The sequence below is a fragment of the Saccopteryx bilineata genome, chromosome 1, assembly GCF_036850765.1.
Source record: "Saccopteryx bilineata isolate mSacBil1 chromosome 1, mSacBil1_pri_phased_curated, whole genome shotgun sequence".
NCBI lineage: Eukaryota > Metazoa > Chordata > Mammalia > Chiroptera > Emballonuridae > Saccopteryx > Saccopteryx bilineata.
This window is the reverse complement of record NC_089490.1, coordinates 398784127-398802268: the sequence shown is the minus strand read 5'-3', so window position 1 is coordinate 398802268 and position 18142 is coordinate 398784127. Positions and strand designations below refer to the sequence as shown.

Genomic DNA, 18142 nt, shown 5'->3' with positions numbered 1-18142 from the left:
GGGCCGCGCAAGGGAAGCCTGGCTGCTCTCTCCAGCCCCACCTGACTCCTGCCCTGTCGGAGGTGCCCTGCAGGGCAGGCCCCCGCTGGGGCCCCGGGAGTCAGGAGCCAGCCATGCAGTGAAGAGCTGGGTGGGGACTGGTGGACAGAAGGGGAAAGCCTGAAGACCCTGTGATGGCTGTTTCTCTGTCAGTTGGGCCACCAATGTCCCAGCCTTAGCACAGGGCCAGGTTGATAACCTTAGGGAATCAGGGCTCTCAATCTGGCCCTTGATCTTCAATTTGGTATTTGACCTATCTGGTCCTCCAGAGAAGGTGGTGGCAGAGCCAGGATCCGGCCTAGGAAGGAAGATGCCTGAGTGAGGGAGGGGGTGTCTCCCATTGTTTCGCCAGGGCTCTAGAACATCCCAGCTCCTGGCTTTTTGGAAGCCACAGGCCATATCTGGGGAACACAGGAGGTGGCTTGGTTCATCCAGATATTGCTGGAGTCAGGAGGTGTGCCTGGGGTGGGGGTCGGCCTAGTTCTGCAGGAGCTGCCAGAAGAGGGTGCTGTCCCCCACCTGTGAGGCAAATGCTCCTCGGGCCTGGAGGCAGCAGACTGAAGCCTGGGGCCCCAGTGGCCCCTGCAGTAGTACCTCTAAAGTCCTGCCATCCCATAGGATAGGGGCCAGAGGTCACAGAGCCCTGAAGTTTTGCGGACCAAAGGGGAAGCCAGGAGGCCCAGAATGAGATACCATCCCAGATGCACTTTTTGACCTTGGCGGGGGAGCCTCTTCAGAGCGCATGCACAGACTGGGGGCCAGAAAAGAAACCCAATGTTTGTGACCAAAGACCAAAAACCCAGAGGTGGGGGAAGGGGCTGAGGCAGGGGAGGAGACAATCTTAAAGGGAGAATTCCCTGAGAAGATTCCCCTTCCTTGGGGATAGGCCCATAATCTTCAAAGCCATTTGGCCTGAGTGGACAAATGTGGCCTCATATGACTGCCTGGTCAGAGCAGTCTTCATCCCTTTAAGATGGCAGAGAAGGCCACACAGATGTGGTTAGCAGACAGAGGAGAAAGCAAAAGCCAGGAAAGGGGAGTTAGTGACAGAGGCAGGACACAGGACAGACACACACATAGCGGGCTCAACGCCTACCTTCTGGCAAACCTGAAAGACAGATTTCTAAAAAAAACAAACAAAAAAAAGACAAAATAAAAAAAGAAATAAAAAAACCCAACAAGACAGTATGTGGATAAGCAGGTAGGGAGTGGGCTCACAGGTTCCAGGGCCACCCCGTCCGTGGAAGAGCCGCTCAGCGAGACCAGAGTCCCAGACAGCTGGGTCTGCTCCGCCCACCCACAGCCCTGCACCTGCACTCTGGCCTGGGAGGGGCACAGTGGGGGTCCATTCCAGCTGAGCGGGGTGGCGCGGGAGGGAGGGCAGGCACACCTGCTCGCCCCAAGCCTCCTGCTGGCTCCTGAGCTACACTAAGGTAGGAGGACAGGGTGGGACAGAGACGGAACAGCCCAAGAGGCTGCACTGTTGGATGCTCCTCAAGAATCCAAACTCTCCCTTTGGGGTGGCGGGGAGCCAGGTATGAGAAACCTCATGAAGAGAATCCCCACTCTGGTTCCCACATAGGAAAGAAAACCAGTGCATCAGGCTGCAAGGGAGGAGACCGCCCTGCACCCCCACCAGCTGTTGCCTCTATGGCCTCCATCCTGACCACCCTGGGCCGAGGAACATGGCTGTCACAGAGGGGAGTGGCTGCAGCCAGAACCAACCCACTGGGTTGCGGGAAAGGAGGTCAGAGGTAGAGACAAGAGGCCAGGAAAAACTCTCCTTTTGCTGGCCTAGCCTGGCTCAGGCCTCATGACTTTGCAGCTGCATCACCAAATATAAGTTTCCATGGGAACCCAGGAGAAGAAGGGGCTTTTATTTTAGCATCTGAGTTCACACTCTCCTAGAGAGGAGGCGGTATCAGCATCCATCGGCCATCTGCTCAGGCCAGAGAGTGAGGGGTGTGTATAAGGAGTTGGGGAGACCTGAGAGGACAGGGAGGGTCTGGACACCTGAGGTGCTGACAAAAACCCAATTTCTCAGTCTTCCCAAAGCCTCTTCTAACTCCAGGACCCAAGTCCAGTTCTAGGTATCCCTGTCCCCACCCCCAGGCAGGAGAGAAGGCCTGGCCACATACTCTGCCACCCTAAGGCCCCTACTCACCTTCGTACAAACTTGGAGGTGAATTTGCTGAAAATGCTGCCTGACGCCCCCCGCCGTCCCTGGCTGTTGCCAGAGGGAGAGGCAGGGGTTACACCGTAGGGCAGATTCTGCTGGTCCCGCACCTGCCGGAGCTGCCCAGCGTGGAAGGTGCTTCGACTGGACACACCCCGGGGGAAATTGGTTCTGTCTGGGGCTCCACCACTGCTGCTGATGTTGTGGGCGGAGGGGGAGGCAACAGGGACACGCTGGGGGGCTGTGCTGTGGGAAAAGAGGTGGGGGTGGGGACAATGCATCAGGGGACAAGAAGCCATCACCAAGCACCTAGAGCTGGGGGTGGGAAGAGGGGAGGGACGCTAGGGCAGAGGCAGCCATCACAGAGGACACAGAAGGAAGGGCGTGACCATTGAAGACACCGGTGAAGAGGACATCCGGGAATGAGAGGAGAGGGTTTGGGAGGGAGGGAGGGAGGCAGGAGGGTCCCTGTGTGCAGAGCAGTACAGGCTGGAGAGAAGTGGCTCCTTGGGAGCGAGGCAGACTGGAACCTCAAGGGGACAATGTTGACCAACCCTCAAGGATTGAGTCCCTGTGATGCTGACTGTCCCTGGGGTCCTAAGGAAGTCCAGGAAGGCTCAGAACAAAAAAGCTTCCTTCTGGAGCCTCGGGACGGCTTCTGGCATATCTGTTCTGAGAGGGAACACTGGAGGAAAAGAGGGGCATTAAGCTACTTTTTGTTCCTTCCACTTCCTGGCTGCAGGGGACAAAGCCATTTCTTGTGGCTAAGATGACAAGAACAGAGCAGGACCCAGGTGGAAAGAGACTGCTGGGGGCAGGGGGTGGGACAGGCAGAGGGCAGCAGGTGCCCCAGCTGTCCCAGCACACTTGCCTGGGCCGCGGCACCTCACAGTTACTGTCCGTGGGGGGCAGCCCAGTGGCCTTGTTGGGGTGCACGGAGGCCGACATGGATTTCTGGTGCTGGCGGGGCCGGGCCGCAGAAACCGCGGCGGAAGCAGAAGCCGTGGAGGCCCGGGACCCTGGCATGGTTAGGCTAGGAGACAAAAGCAGCGGAGAGGCCTGGGTTAGGGGTGGGTGGGGGCAGGAGGCTCAGGTTAGGAAGCAAGGGCAGGGTAGGAAGGGCCAGAGCTGGGAGCCGGTAGGATGCAGACCAGCCCCAGGCAGCAGAAGAAGGGAGAGCAGTCGGAGCTGAGGAAGGCCGAGCTGGGAAGCAGAGCACAGGGTGTGGAGGGTGAGGTGGGCCACAGCCAGGGGAAGAAATCACACATGCAGGAAAGCCAACAGGAGCAACTGCCTCCAGGCTGCACTGGTCTCCTAGGAGTTCTAAGAACAAGGATGTTTCCTTGCCAGAAAGAGCCCGGTGTTGCTAAGGGGAATTTACATGAAGCTCAGAAGAGGTGGAGCTAGGAATGCAATGCAATAAGAGATGCTGATGGTCCAGGACGGGGGTGCTCTGCTCTCCTGGGCCCAGCTGGAGTCCCCTTAGTGTGTCTGCTCCTCAGGCGGGCACCTCAGTTCTGCCCTGCCCTGAGGGTGGGGCCTAGGAGGAAGCCCAGCACTGATGCCTCGAGGAGTGCAGCCGCCATGCCCTGGGGCAGGCAAGATGCGGAAGGCAGATGACCAGAGAGTCACACCTGGCACACCGCACACCGCAAGGAGCGCCACAGGAGCCAGGGAAAAGGAGGTGGGGTGGGGTGGGGAGTGGGGGAGGGCTGGGGTAGGGAAAGCTGGACTGGACAGAGCCAGGATGGAACTCTGGGGAACGGGGAGGGGAAGTGGTGCTGCTGACAGATGTCACTGCTGAGAGGTGGCTCCCAGAGAGCATGGCAGGGGCCCAGGCCTGCTCACCTGTCCTTGCCATTCTGGATGGAGGCCTGGCCAAGGCTGGCCCTCTCCAAAAGTGGGGAATTCCTGCTTCGATTTGTGCTGGTGGAGAGGACGCTATTCTGTGGGGAATAAAGGACAAGGTTGTGTCACAGAAAGCCAGAATGTTCTATACCAGCAGGATCATAACTCCTGTCCCCTCTACCTTCTACATGAACAGGCACAGGTAGGGAAAAGACAGGGTTTTGCTCTCACTTTAGGGGTTGGGATTCTGAGGATGCAAAAGCGGCCCCAAAGGGAAGGTCAGGGCCGCAGCCAATGGGAGTGTGTCTAAACCAAGAGAAGAGCTGCCTGGAGAGGGCAGGCCCTGCTGCAGGAGGGGATGGGGAGGGGAATGGGGCGGGGCTCACCGTGGAGGGGGTGGGCGTGGTCTTCTTCCTCTCCAGGCCAGGCAGGGGGCTGGCAGGCACTTTGGCTGTGCTGCTGGCCTTCCGCCCTGACTCCCGCTCCTCCTCAGGCCGCTTATTTTCTGCGTTGTTACTCTGAGTCTTCTTAGAGTAGGAATTTGAGGTGGGAATGGCAGGACCGGCTGCTGGGCCAGAGGCACAGTGGGGATGGGTAAGAACAGGGGTCCATGGAGTGCCCACACCACACACCGGGTTCTCCCACAGTCAGGCCGGCCACCCAGCACTCTACCTCACAGACCCGGAGGCAAGGGATTTGCCCAAGGCCATGCTACTAGTAAGTGGCTGAACAGGGAGTAAAACTCAAGCCCTTGGAACTTATGACCTCTCAGCAGAGGGGTGACCCCAACACCTGCAACTCCCAGAAGCACTCACCCTGGTCACTGAAGCGCCGCTGCTTGGGGTTGGCTGAGACGCTGCGCTGTACCTTGTGGGAGGGGGAGGGAGCGCTGCTATTGGTCATGTCAGCTGAAGGCCGGGGCTTCAAGGTGATGGCATCGCCCTCCAGCTATAAGAACAGAAAAGGGAGGGCAGAAATGAGGCAGAGATGCCGACAGACAACCACCCTGCCCAGTGCCCCCCTTCCCAGGCTCATGAGACCAGGCCCCACAAGACCAATGTGCAGTTGAACACTTGTGGAAACACATGTGCCCCAGCACAGACCCTAAAAGACACAGAGACACACCCCCTCCCACGAAGCCCCGCACTGAGGGACACACATGCCCATGGGAACACATATCTAGGTGCAAAGACCTCCTGTAACCCTCGGGAGCAGGCGAAGGCCAGAACCAAGAGAGGGAGCCCAATACCACCAGGGGAAAGCGGGGTAAAGAGGTCATGAGTACGCATGGGGACACACAGATGGTGACCAAGAACCCCATCCCGCAGATACCCAGGGCTCAGACATAAAACCTGATGACCCAGACGGACAGAATACCCATGAAGCCTCCAGATAAAGAGAGAATGGACAGACACACATATAGCTACACATACCCAGATACAAGCACTGGCAGAAGCAACACACAGACTTGAGACTCTCATAAGAAAAACACAGGGACCCATGCACCCACACAACCAGAGACTCCATTTCCAAAAACAGAGAAAGACGGACATGGAAACAAAAGTTCCAGATCAACACAGACCGACCCAGCCTGACTGACTGAGACCCAGTCTAACCAGCGCAGACTGAGCCAGATCTGCTCACTTACATGGGAACCCAGACCCAGGCTCAAGACCCTACCAGCTTCCCTACTCAGTCACTGACGGAGGTCAGTGAGAGCAAGACCAGAGGACCTTGGGCACCAGAGCTGAGGCTTAACATTCACCAGCAGAGATAGCACATCTCCTCCGAGATGAGTTTCCGCCCTCGGTGGGGGAGAGATGTGCGGGGTGCCACCACCAGCAGGGGTGGCCAGACCGGGGAACAGAGCAGGGGCACACACCTCAGAGCTCTTGTAGCCGAGGAGCAGATAGGTGGCCATCACCTCGTTGTACCTCTGGCCCACCAGTGAGTCCTGGATCTCTTCCCGTGTGTAACCCATGGACACCATCAACTCTGCACAGGGGGACACATAGTTAAGGCTGGTCCCAAGTCCCGGGCAGACTCGACCTCTCGGCCAGCCTGGCCTCACCTGTCCGCCGCGGGTCCTTATAGTCAGGGAGTGGCTCCACGTAAGGCTTTAATTCATCATCTTCATGACCCACATTCATCCATCGATCTTTCATGATTTGCTGAGGAGCAGAGCGAAGGGAAAGGGCAGAGGGGAGGGAGATTCAGCTGGAAGGGTTCCTCGGGAACCCAGGACCTTCCAGCTAGCTGAGCTCTCGGTGCTCACCTCTAAAGTGCCTCTCTTGCTGGGGTTGAGAATGAGAAATTTCTTAAGCAGGTTTTCACAGTCCGTGGACATGTAGAATGGAATGCGGTATTTTCCCCTTAGTACTCGCTCCCGCAGCTCCTGCAGGAGGAAAACTGAAATCACCCCAAGGCAAGAAGAAACCTAATATTCAGGCTCCTGAGTGCTTAAGACTGGCCAGGCAGAGATAAGTGAAATAGAGTAGGAGACAAGGAGCAAGGGACCCCCTGCCCCAGAGAAGCAGAGAAAAATACCGTGGGTCCTCTGGCCTGATCAAGCCCAAGGCCGGCGGCCCTGAGTGCCCCGAGGGATGAATGGACACACAACTCAAGAAAAAAACTGAGGTTATTACACTGGGTGCAGAAACCCTTCAACTGCTACCTTTCTACCTTTTCCAAGCCCTTCTATGAAGCTTTGGCATGGGAGAAATGCAGAGAGGTGGCAAAGGTGAGAGGTCGGGGGTAGGCCTGGAGGCTGAGAGGAAGTGAGAAGTAATAAAAAGGATCTCAAAAAAAAAAAAAGGATCTCAGCCTGCACTTCACTCCACCTTGAGGTTCTGTCCATCGAAAGGCAGGGATCCGCTGACCAGTGTGTACAGGATGACTCCCAGGCTCCACACATCCACCTCGGGCCCGTCGTACTTTTTGCCCTGGAAGAGCTCTGGGGCGGCGTACGGGGGACTGCCACAGAAGGTATCCAGCTTGTTCCCGAAGGTGAACTCGTTGCTGAAGCCAAAGTCTGCGATCTTGATATTCATATCAGCATCCAAGAGCAGGTTTTCTGCCTGTGAGGTAAGATGGAAAATGTCAGGGGAGCAAGCAGACCACACTGAGGCCTGGATAGGAGGGAGCTGACGGGGCTGGGACACAAACAGGAAACCGTCTCCAGTCTCAGCCCTCGCCGCAAGCTCAGGGCAGGCCTTCACTCAGTGTGCACAGGCTGGGCTGGACAAGGGCAGGGCAGGCCAGTCCGCACACAGGCGGCCGTGGGAGAGCTGCAATCTGAAGGCCCAGACACAATTGGAGCTGCCGACGCTTCTGTGTCAGGCCCGGTTTAATCGTGGTCATGTCTGTGAGGACTTGGGGGCCAGGAGACCATAGGCAGCCTCACACTCTAACATCTCAGTGCACGTGCACATCTGCAAAGCAGTGGCGCTGCAGCTGTGAGAGCAGTCAGTGTTCTCCCCTCAGTCAGCGCCAGTGTCTGAAGGCCCACCGAGCCCGCAGCGCCGCTTTGCACCCAGCGTCTCCTTGGATGCTCAAACCTGATGGTTACGTAATGGTGAGTCCCCTGGCCCTGGCTCCAAGGTGCAGGGAGGGAAGAGCATGCCTTACCTTCAAGTCTCTATGGACAATAAACTTCTGGTGGCAGTATTGCACAGCAGACACTATCTGAAAGGAAGGAAGAAGGGTCGGCCCAAAGTCACCTGGGGTGGGCCATAGGGGCTGGCAGAGCTGTGACCCTGTGACCTCGGTCTAAGCTGCCACATAAGTTCAAAGGACCCTTAGAAAGATAGAAAGCCCCTCCCTGTGTGCCAGACCCGAAAAGGCCAAGATTGGGCCCACACTCCAGGGAGGATGTCACACCCACCTGGCGGAATTTGGCTCGAGCCTCTTTCTCTTTCATCCTGCCATGAGCCACTAGGTAATCAAATACCTCCCCTGCGAGAGACAGGGACGGGTTAGGTCAGAGCTGGCTGGGGCTGGGCGGTGGGCACACAGTAGAAAGAGGCAGTTCCCTACCTACCTCCACTGGCATATTCCATGACAAGGTAGAGAGTTTTTTCGGTCTCGATCACTTCAAATAATTTAACTGTAGGAGAAAAGACCAAGCCATGAGTCAAAAAAGCAGGAGGGACCACAAGGCAAGACCCAACATGTACAGAGGCATACCAGGGACGCAAGCTCCCCCTTGCACACCCCACCTCCCCAGGCCAGGCTCCGCTCAGAGCAGCCACACTACGGAGGCCAGCCCTGTGTGCGCCGGAAGCAGAGCCGTTCGAGCTGGGCTTCCCAGAGGCGTTCCTGAAGCTGCGGCCACCCGAAGGCAGGGGTCTGGGGGACGGGACTAGTGGGGGAAGTGGAGCCCTGATGTGGGGGGGAAAGAAAGCAATGACAATGGGTTCTCACCTATGTTGGGATGATTCAAAACCTTCATTATTCTTACTTCCCGGAATAGCTGAAAAATCAAATACCAGGGGGTCATGTTTGCTTAATTTGTTCTCCTCGGGTCCCTGCCAGCAAAACCCCTGCTAGGGCTCTTTTTCCAAAAAGGAAAACAAGCAAGAAAAGGAAGAGGGCAGTTGTCTGCATTCTGCACGCTGTCTCTCACGGCTGAGGAGTGAGGGGAGGAGAGCAGGAGGGGACAGCGGGAGGAAAGCAGGGCTCTGGGGCTTGTCCCCCGATGTGCACTGGCCGCACCCTCTTCTGTGGCCTCCCCAAATCCTACCTCCGCAGAGCAGATTCTGGTAGGGTGTCTCTGAAGGAGGAATTGTGAGCCCATGTACATGAATATTCAGAACTAAAGTTCAGTAACAAGAGACTCCAGCTTGGTCTGTGTGAAGGGGTGGGGCTATGCTGAAGGGGGACCCCCCCCACCCATCCCCCCACCCACCCCATCACAGAAGTCAAGAGGGCTCTGCACTAGCAGCAGCCTTTCTCTCCTGGGCCCCTGGGGTGGGGACAGAAGAAGCCACTCCTATATATAGCTGATGCCAATTTTAATCAAATCCACCTCCTCACACTCATGCTCTCTTTGTGAAACAAAACCAGGGACTCTAAACCATACTTCCACAAAGGAAGATGACAGAGGTGAACTCCATTCCCTCTGCGGGGGCCTGAGAACTGGAGGTGGAGTTTTTGTAACTTCCAGGCTTCACCACCTGCACATAGAGCAAAGCTTGTTTTCTTGGGGAGTAGGGCTGGGGGTGAGGTCTGGAGTCTAGTTTATGAAATAAAGTAAACACATTTTTTTTTTCCTTTAATGAAATCTCAACCCTTTCATGAGCTGGAAAAAAGACAGGCTTTTCAATCATCGGGAACTTGATTCTGACCATGGTTCCCCTTTTTTGCTGGAGCCCCGGGTCCTCCGCTTTCTTCCTTGGCCTGGTAGTGTCTCGGATGAAGAAGCAAAAACTCCCAGATCCCACCCCAGGCAGTGATGGGAAGCAGCACCAAAAAGGGGGCCTTACAGGCAGCCGCAAGGGCTCCTCCCGAGTCCCCCCACCCCCTGTGCATTCATTCTCCTGGCAGAGAACTCTCCTGGAGTTTTCTGGGCTTGTCTAGTACCCTGAGGGGCTAGCTTCTTCAACATTCGTCCTGTAGGGATCATTCCTGGGATAAACGGAAACAGTAAAAAAAAAAACCCAAAAAACAAAAAAAAGGAAATAGTCACTGGGCCAGAATCAGTCTGGCCTTGGTAACAAGAGGATGTAAAAGGTTTTTTTTTTTTTTCATTTTTCTGAAGCTGGAAACGGGGAGAGACAGTCAGACAGACTCCCGCATGCGCCCGACCGGGATCCACCCGGCACGCCCACCAGGGGCGATGCTCTGCCCACCAGGGGGCGATACTCTGCTCATCCTGGGCGTCGCCATGTTGCGACCAGAGCCACTCTAGCACCTGAGGCAGAGGCCACAGAGCCATCCCCAGCGCCCGGGCCATCTTTGCTCCAATGGAGCCTTGGCTGCGGGAGGGGAAGAGAGAGACAGAGAGGAAAGCGAGGCGGAGGGGTGGAGAAGCAAATGGGCGCTTCTCCTGTGTGCCCTGGCCGGGAATCGAACCCGGGTCCTCCGCATGCTAGGCCGACGCTCTACCGCTGAGCCAACCGGCCAGGGCTCTGTAAAAGGTTTTGAAATGGCCCTGGTGGTGCCTTCCAGCCAGTTAGGAGGAGGCAGGGAGAAAAATGAGGTGGGAAATAAGGTCGCCTGGCCGACTCTGGCAATGTCAGTGGTGGCGGACTGGACTGCTCCAAAGATCAAATGGCCCACAGCAAGCTGGCTTCTACACTGTGGGGTCTGAGCCAACAAGTCAAGAGCAGCCCTCTTTCCCTTCTTTCTGGAAAGCTCCAAGCAGGGAAGCCCTGGTGATGACAGCAATGTTTCCTTTGAATCAAAGAACTTTGAAGGGATCCCACAGATAACAAAAAATAGGAAACACTTGGGTTTTGGCTGTCGGCATGTCAGGGCACCTCAACCCACACTCTTTGATTCTGAGAGCGTCTTTCTTAACGGCAGCCCCCAACTCCTAGTCTCAAGCTTCCCAATGTCACTGCAGCTGACTGTTAGCAAAAGGTTGTTATGCCCTCTCCTAACTCACCACAATGTACTTATGAAAAGAAAAATTCAATCTACCATGAGATGAAAAGGACTAGGTTAATCCAGGTCAGAAATCAGAACCAGGGTAGGCTGGAATGGGAGGGCACAAGGGCAATCTGACTTGACCTGGTCAGGGGCAGCTTTCTGGAGCCGTCTGGGAGAGTTCCTCTTTCTCCTAACCGTTGGAGCCCAGGCCATGAGGCGAGGGCACAGAGTCTCCAGTTCTCTAACAACCAGACACTGGCAAGCTGTCTCCCTTCTGCAAATGAAAACCTCCTTTTCTGCCTACCAACTTTTCATAATTTCTTGAGAAAGGGGTATATGTTCCCACAACCAGCTGAGTGAGATCTTAGTGCGAGAAGAACGGAGAACTTGTCCTTAGTCTGTACTCGCTGTCATAGGTGTGCAGCAACTTCAGCTACTGAACCCCGGTCTTCAATCCTCAGTCTCTACAATGCAGCTGGCATGGAATCCCGTGGCGGGTTCCTGCCTCCTCTCATCCCTGTACTTCCAGAGCGACTCACATTTCATCATTCCAGATCTTGGAATGTGTTTCTAGTAATGGCTACAAACATGTGTTTTTGCACAGGGCTGGCCACAGGCCAGAAGATAACAAGATGCAGGAAGTAGGTCAGATAGGTAGGCCAAGTGGCTGGGAAGGAGCAGAAAGACTTGTAAAGAGCCAGCGCCTGTGGCCAGGAAGCCCAATCAGGAGGATCCACACAGAGGATGCAGCCAAAGCCCTAAAGGTAGCAGACGCATGGTGAGGGAGAGTAGGGACAGGGACACGACCAGAGTTTAAACTAGAGATTCAAGAGAAGATCCAAATGGGGCCAACAGATCACTGACCCCTGAAGAGAGAGGGTAGAAAGAGAGGCTTACTTTCTGGAGGCTGGAGGAGTTCAGTTGTGTCTTGTCAATAATCTTCACAGCTACCTGAACATGAGACAAAAAGCCCAAGATTACTACTACCTCTTTGACTAAGCTAACCCAGGACACAGAACTCCCTCCTCCTTTCTCTTTCCATGTCCTTTGCGTCCCATCCTTCCTGGCGCTCCTGTTTGTTCAGATCAATTTCTGTCTGGTAAACAAGCGAGGGCTGTGGTAGCAATCCCACCACCACCTACAGGGCTGCCGACAGCTGGGAGGTGTTGCCACGCCCCCCCCCCCCCCCCCCCCCAGCGCTTACCTCTTTCCCAGTCAGGATATGCCGAGCCAGCTTCACCTTGGCAAAGTTACCCTTGCCAATGGTCTTGAGGAGTCGATAGTTGCCAATATGGGGCTGCTCGTCAGCAGAGGTGGCCGAATTGCGGCCCCGCAGCATGTTGGACTTACTGCTGGGCTTGGAGTCGAGGTGTCCCAGGGTGGGCTGTGGGGTAGAACACACACGTCCATAAGTCCAGCCCGGGGAGCTCCCTATACCCACCCTGCTGCCTGTTCACACTGTGAGAGGCTTCATCTCAAAGGCAGGAGTAGCGTCAGAACTACTTCTACACACTCGCTGCCACCAATACTTTACATTTACTTGTATTATTTCTCACGCTGCATTGATTTGTTGTCTAACCCAATGGAATGGAAGCTCGAGAAGCACGTATCATTTACTCATTGTTACATCCCAGCAACTAGACAGACTGGATTATGGTAGATGCTCATTGAATACTTGTGCAATGAATGAAGTGAATGACAGGGTCTGAGCAAGGCAACAGTCTGCCTTTCTTAGACACCCTATCACTCAAATAAGGGAGTAAGGAAGCAGAAATAATGGCAACGGCACTGAACAGGTTTATAAACGTAATGCAAAGAAGGTATGGTCCAGATGAAAACGAACAAAAACCCACATTCCTCAAAAGGCTAACTCGCCTCAGGCGGTAGTGCAGTAGATAGAGCGTTGGGCTGGGATGCGAAGGACCCAGGTTCGAGACCCCAAGGTCGCCAGCTTGAGCACAGGCTCATCTGGTTTGAACAAAAGCTCACCAGCTTGGACCCAAGGTCGCTGGCTCAAGTAAGGGGTCACTCGGTCTGCTGAAGGCCCGCAGTCAAGGCACATATGAGAAAGCAATCAATGAACTAAGGTGTCGCAACAAAAACCTGATGATTGATGCTTCTCATCTCTTTCTGTTCCTGTCTGTCTGTTCCTATGTATCCCCCCTCTGTCCTTGTATTAAAAAAAAAAAAAAGAAATGAAGGCTACACGAACTGAAAGACTAATTTTAAAAAAATAAATAAAAAACCTGTATACACATGTGCATTCATAATATCTCATATTCATAATAGGCAGAAAGTAGAAAGGACACCAATGTCCATCAACTGGTGAAAAGATACACAAACTGAGATAGCCACACAGTGATATATTCCTTGGCAATTAAAAAAAAGTTCTGACACAGGCAACAACATGAGTGAACTTTGAAAACATGATACTCTACATTAATAGAGCTAGTCACAAAGGCCTACCTACTGTATGATTCCATTTCTTTATTGACTTTATTGATTTGAGAGGAAGGGGGAGAGAGAAAGAAGGGGACAGGAAAGTAGATCTGTTCCTGTATGTTTCCTGATCAGGGATCAAACCAGGCCTCTGTGCTTCAGGATGACGCTCTAGCCCAGTGGTCCCCAACCTTTTTTGGGCCACGGACCGGTTTAATGTCAGAAAATATTTTCACTGACCGGCCTTTAGGGTGGGCCGGATAAATGTATCACATGACCGAGACAAGCGTCAAGAGTGAGTCTTAGATGGATGTAACAGAGGGAATCTGGTTATTTAAAAAAAATAAAACATCGCTCAGACTTAAATATAAATAAAATGAAAATAATGTAAGTTATTTATTCTTTCTCTGATGACTGGTACCAAATGGCCCATGGACCAGTACTGGTCTGCAGCCTGGGGGTTGGGGACCACTGCTCTAGCCAACTGAGCCATCCAGCCAGGGCTGGATAATTCCATTTCTATGAAATGTCCAGAATAGGCAAATCCATAAAGAAAGATTTATCCAGAGCGAAGGAGGGTGGGGGGACTGTGGTAACGGATACACACAGCTCTGTGAATTTACTAAAAAAGACTTAATTGTATGGGATGTGAATTATATCTCAGTAAAACTGTTCAAGAGTCTGGTTAAGATCAATCTCGCCTGATTTATCTCTTGAAGAACAGCTGATGCCATCACCCCAGCAGGCTGGAACAAAGCTGCTGCCAGAGCCTCATCCCAGAACCATCCACAGCTGCCTTAAAAAACTTCAAGGGGACAGATTAGATGGTAGCAGGGTGACCAGAGGAGTGTGAGTCAAAGTTCTTCCTTTCACAGCCCCTTCTGGCTGTAAGTGAAGCAAGCCCACAGAAACCACAGAGGAAAGGAATGACTTGCTGCCACCAAGGAACTGTCCAGGGTTCCTGAGCTTCCCCAACCAGATGCTTCTCAGGCAGAAAAACAACACAACGTGTCTGCTACTGATGTTTCCCCTTCTTCATTTTGTCAACGGAGGGCCTTCCATTCTCTCCACATGAAGCTGCTGGCTAGTTAGTTTGGGGTAAGCGGTTTAATTCAGAGCCCAGAAGCACATGGTGTTGAACCTTCGAGGAGAGAAGAGCTCCTGTGTATGAAAGACTCTGAAGGAGAGTCCTTCTCAGCAGAAAACCTTTTAACTTTCCAAATCCTCCAAGTTTGGACTAGGGATTTAGCACCTACCTGGGGATCTGGGCCCTTTGGCCCTCTGAAGCCAAATACTGGGGCAGTACAACCACTCTGCTCTGCCCATCCCTCTTGGTGTTTCTGGCCCCAGGGGCTGCTCTGCACGGTACATCAGGACATTTCCTGCCTAGCTCAGCTGCATACTGGGCTTCAACACAGAGGCTTAAGAGTATAGATGCCAGAGACAAACTGCCAAGATTCAAATCCTAAATCTGCCAGGCACTTGACACTTGTTAACTTTATTATTATCAACACCATCCTTAAGAGGGAGAAGAGATCATTACAAAGGGGGAAGGAAACCATCTAAAAGATGAATGGTGTGCAGTGATCCCATACATCTGTGCCAGGAGATAGTTCACATGTCAAAGAGCTCTGTGCCACAGAACTCACCCCACCCCCACACCCTCCAATGTTAGCTTCCTTACCTAGGAAGTGGTACCCTACTCCACATTAGGCCGGTGAGGGAATACACATAATCAGTCAAGAGCCATTCCTGCTATTACTTTTAGTTCCCAAATACTACTATCAGCAAAGCCAGAAGTCTTCTTGTCAACATGACTTCCATATCTCAGTCGAGTCCTCCTGAGCCAGCTGCAGCCCACATGGAGGCCGACAAGAGATGCTATGGCCCTTCCCACTGGAGAGAGGTCCAGGCTGTTGCCACCGTTCTGTCTGGGCCCTGGTGCTGGCCTATACCAGCACCCCTAGTCTCCACAGGAGGGGGCTGGACGGGCAGCTGAGTGTTCAGGACAGTGAAAGAGTGAAAATTCTGCTTGTCCAGGACGCACAGAAGCAGAGAGCACCAGCATGTGCTCGTTGACCCCCTGCCCGAAGTCACCCACTTCCCTCTCAGGACTGAACCACCCCACTCGCAGGACTCAAAGTATGCAGTCCTCTCATCCTCCGCGGCTGCTTCTAAGTTGTAGTTTGTCCCCACAGCAGGGATGTGGGGACAGGGTGAGGAGAGCCCATGGGGAGGAAGTAGACATGAGAAAAGCCTAAAAAAAAAAGTTTCCTGGACCAAGACCCAATGTGAGAGGCTTCTGGGAAGGCCAGAGAGAGGCAAGAGAGTCTGTTCCATGGCTCTGACTAGGCCCATTCAGCCTGGACCCAGATGTTAGCAACAGAGGGGGCATGTGGAGGACTAGCTGCTCTTGCAGGCCAACTGACCAGAATCTGGCTAAGTCCCCGCTCTCCTCTCCGCCTCCATCCTGACTGCTTATAGGAAGGTTCAAAACACCAGACATTCCCAAAGCTTTGGCCAACATCACACCCAGGCAGGCCCCAAGGCTGTGAGGAAGTTTGTTGGAAGCAGACCCCACGGCTCTCAGGTAACCTTTAGAAAGAACAAAGGGGCCATCTTTCAAGGAAGTATTTGGAACCAATGGCAGACCATGCAGATTACTAAGTGGCCTGCTTCTGAAGTAGGGCCTAAACGGCCCCGGAGTCCTCAACAGACAGGAGAGAAGGCTGCGTCTGGGGATGGAAGGAAAAGCATTCCATCTAGTGGGTCCTTCAAGCTGGGATCTCTGAACTTAGCCTAGGCGGCTGCCAGGCTCACCCAGAAGACAGCCTCCACTCCGAGAGGCCGGCGCTGACTCAGGTGGGCAGGGCCCTTCCCTAAAGCTGGAAGCTCCTACCACCAGGTCTTCCCTGGGAAGGTTCTGCTTTGGGGCTCTGCATTCAGGCTTGGCCTCAAGTATGCTGAGACCTCCCCAGGGCTGGGAAGGGGCCAAACTGGGAGGGGTGACAAGCAGGCACTCCCTGGCCAGGGGCAGAGTAAGCCTGGGCACTGTGGAGAGGAGGGAGAAAAGTGTCCCTTGGGCACTGGCCCTGGACGACCACCTTGGACCCCAGCTTCCCCTCACCGTAGTGGCCGAGAGCCGTCCTGGGCCTCTGCCTGTCACCCCTCCCTCTCACCAGGCTGGAGCCAGCCCTCTGGTCTAAAGGGAGACTCCTCTGCTGCTGGTTGTTCTGCCTTCCCTAGCCAATGCCTCTCCACCCTTCCCGTGAATTCTACTACCCGTTTCTTATGCCTGGCTCCATTTAGCAATTATTTAAAGATCTTGTGTTTGGGTGAGAGGGGAGAAAAAAGGGCAATCTCAGAGAGAAAAAGGGGGTAGGAGGGGGGACATACCTGGCCGTAGAAAAGGACAAGGACTACCAGCAACTTCCATTCAGCAGAGCCATAGCAGAACCTGTCAGGCAGCAAGGGCAAAGTACAGAGGCCGGGAAAGCCAGGCCCAGGGCGGGGGCTGCAGCTCCACCAGCCACCCTTACTCAGCCGAGCAGGCGACACCTTCTACCACCTCCTCAGTGAAAAGTAGTGAAGGCGCCAGGCCCAGCGGCTCCTGCATGGGAACCTGGACTGTGTCGCAACCGAAACCAGTAGTAGCAGAGAGACACCGGGCTGGGCGAAGAGAGCAACAGGGACAAAGCCCACAGCTTCTTGCCGGCCAGGCCCTGGTAGCCAGGAAATACATGCAGTTCAGGACACTACACCAGGAGCAAGGTGGGAAGAAAGGGGCAGGAGGGGAACAGGAAGGGAGGAAGACTGAGAGAGAAAGAGGCGGGTTTAAATCAACTTCCTTCTTCCTCCCCCTCCCCCTCCCCGGAAATGGGCTGCCCCACCCTCCCCAAGGTGCACTGCTGGGTAACAGCTGGAGAGAGTGAGGAGAGCACTCCAGCCAGGGCTGTCATAAAGTCCTTATCTCACCTGCAGCAGGTGGAACCTGAGTAAAGGCTCAAATCAGCGACAGGGTGGGGAGGAGTACCGCATGAATCAGAAGTGCTCACCCAGAGAGGGGCAAGACCAAACAGTAATCCACCCACCAACAGCATGGGGAGGGGGAAGCCGAAACCAGCCATCCAACAGTGGCAGATGGACCTCCTGCTCCACAAAACAGTGTTTAACCTTGGAAAAATGCATATCTGACTTACACTCACGATATTTTGGACATAATTTCAGGGAGTTTGGGGACCCAGTGAAGCCAGTTAGAGGTGTATGGGTTCTAGATTAAGAACCTTTGTCACTGATAGAGAATGAGATGGTTTTTTTTTTTTGTTTGTTTTTTTCTTTCATTTTTCTGAAGCTGGAAACAGGGAGAGACAGTCAGACAGACTCCCGTATGCGCCCGACCAGGATCCACCCGGCACGCCCACCAGGGGCGATGCTCTGCCCACCAGGGGGCGATGCTCTGCCCATCCTGGGCGTTGCCATGTTGCGACCAGAGCCACTCTAGCGCCTGAGGCAGAAGCCACAGAGCCATCCCCAGCGCCCGGGCCATCTTTGCTCCAATGGAGCCTTGGCTGCGGGAGGGGAAGAGAGAGACAGAGAGGAAAGCGCGGCGGAGGGGTGGAGAAGCAAATGGGCGCTTCTCCTGTGTGCCCTGGCCGGGAATTGAACCCGGGTCCTCCGCACGCTAGGCCGACGCTCTACCGCTGAGCCAACCGGCCAGGGCAAGAGAATGAGATGTTTTAATCCTTAATTTTGCCCAAAGCCTGGGAAACAAATGTCCCTCTAAATCCTTTTCATCCCCGATGCTGAGAGTCTGTCCCCAGGTTCCCGCCTAACTCCAGTGTCCATCAACCCTCACCGCTGTTCTCTTTAGAAATTCTGAGGACCTGGGGCAGCAGAGGCAGCCATTCATCACATCTGCCTCCTGCAAAGCCCCTGAGGACCTCATCTGTGCTGTGTTCTGGTCCTGGCCTTTCTCTGGTTCCATGGCCTCCTTCCCACTCGTTCCCTACTTCAGACTAGGCTCTTTCCCACAAAGCCACTCTTTAAAGC

The 18142-nt window shown here is 54.2% G+C and overlaps 1 protein-coding gene across 9 annotated transcripts in view; it reads right to left on the bottom strand.

Moving 5' to 3' along the window:
- The window catches only part of MARK2 (microtubule affinity regulating kinase 2), a 64939-nt gene that overhangs the window by 3463 nt on the left and 43334 nt on the right, over nt 1–18142 (bottom strand). For 2 of the 9 annotated variants that reach the window (XM_066251829.1, XM_066251827.1), the window contains 16 exons: nt 11859–12038; nt 11552–11605; nt 8486–8534; nt 8103–8168; nt 7947–8017; nt 7691–7747; nt 6904–7140; nt 6339–6458; nt 6135–6234; nt 5946–6058; nt 4879–5011; nt 4450–4631; nt 4064–4161; nt 3087–3248; nt 2204–2461; nt 1136–1162 (listed from right to left, as the gene is read on the bottom strand). In XM_066251829.1, coding sequence (XP_066107926.1) covers nt 1136–1162; nt 2204–2461; nt 3087–3248; nt 4064–4161; nt 4450–4631; nt 4879–5011; nt 5946–6058; nt 6135–6234; nt 6339–6458; nt 6904–7140; nt 7691–7747; nt 7947–8017; nt 8103–8168; nt 8486–8534; nt 11552–11605; nt 11859–12038 — 1907 coding nt within the window. Of the gene's footprint in view, nt 1–1135; nt 1163–2203; nt 2462–3086; nt 3249–4063; nt 4162–4449; nt 4632–4878; nt 5012–5945; nt 6059–6134; nt 6235–6338; nt 6459–6903; nt 7141–7690; nt 7748–7946; nt 8018–8102; nt 8169–8485; nt 8535–11551; nt 11606–11858; nt 12039–16489; nt 16551–18142 lie in introns of those variants that run through there. The other 7 variants (XM_066251832.1, XM_066251828.1, XM_066251830.1 and 4 more) reach the window with 7 other exon arrangements.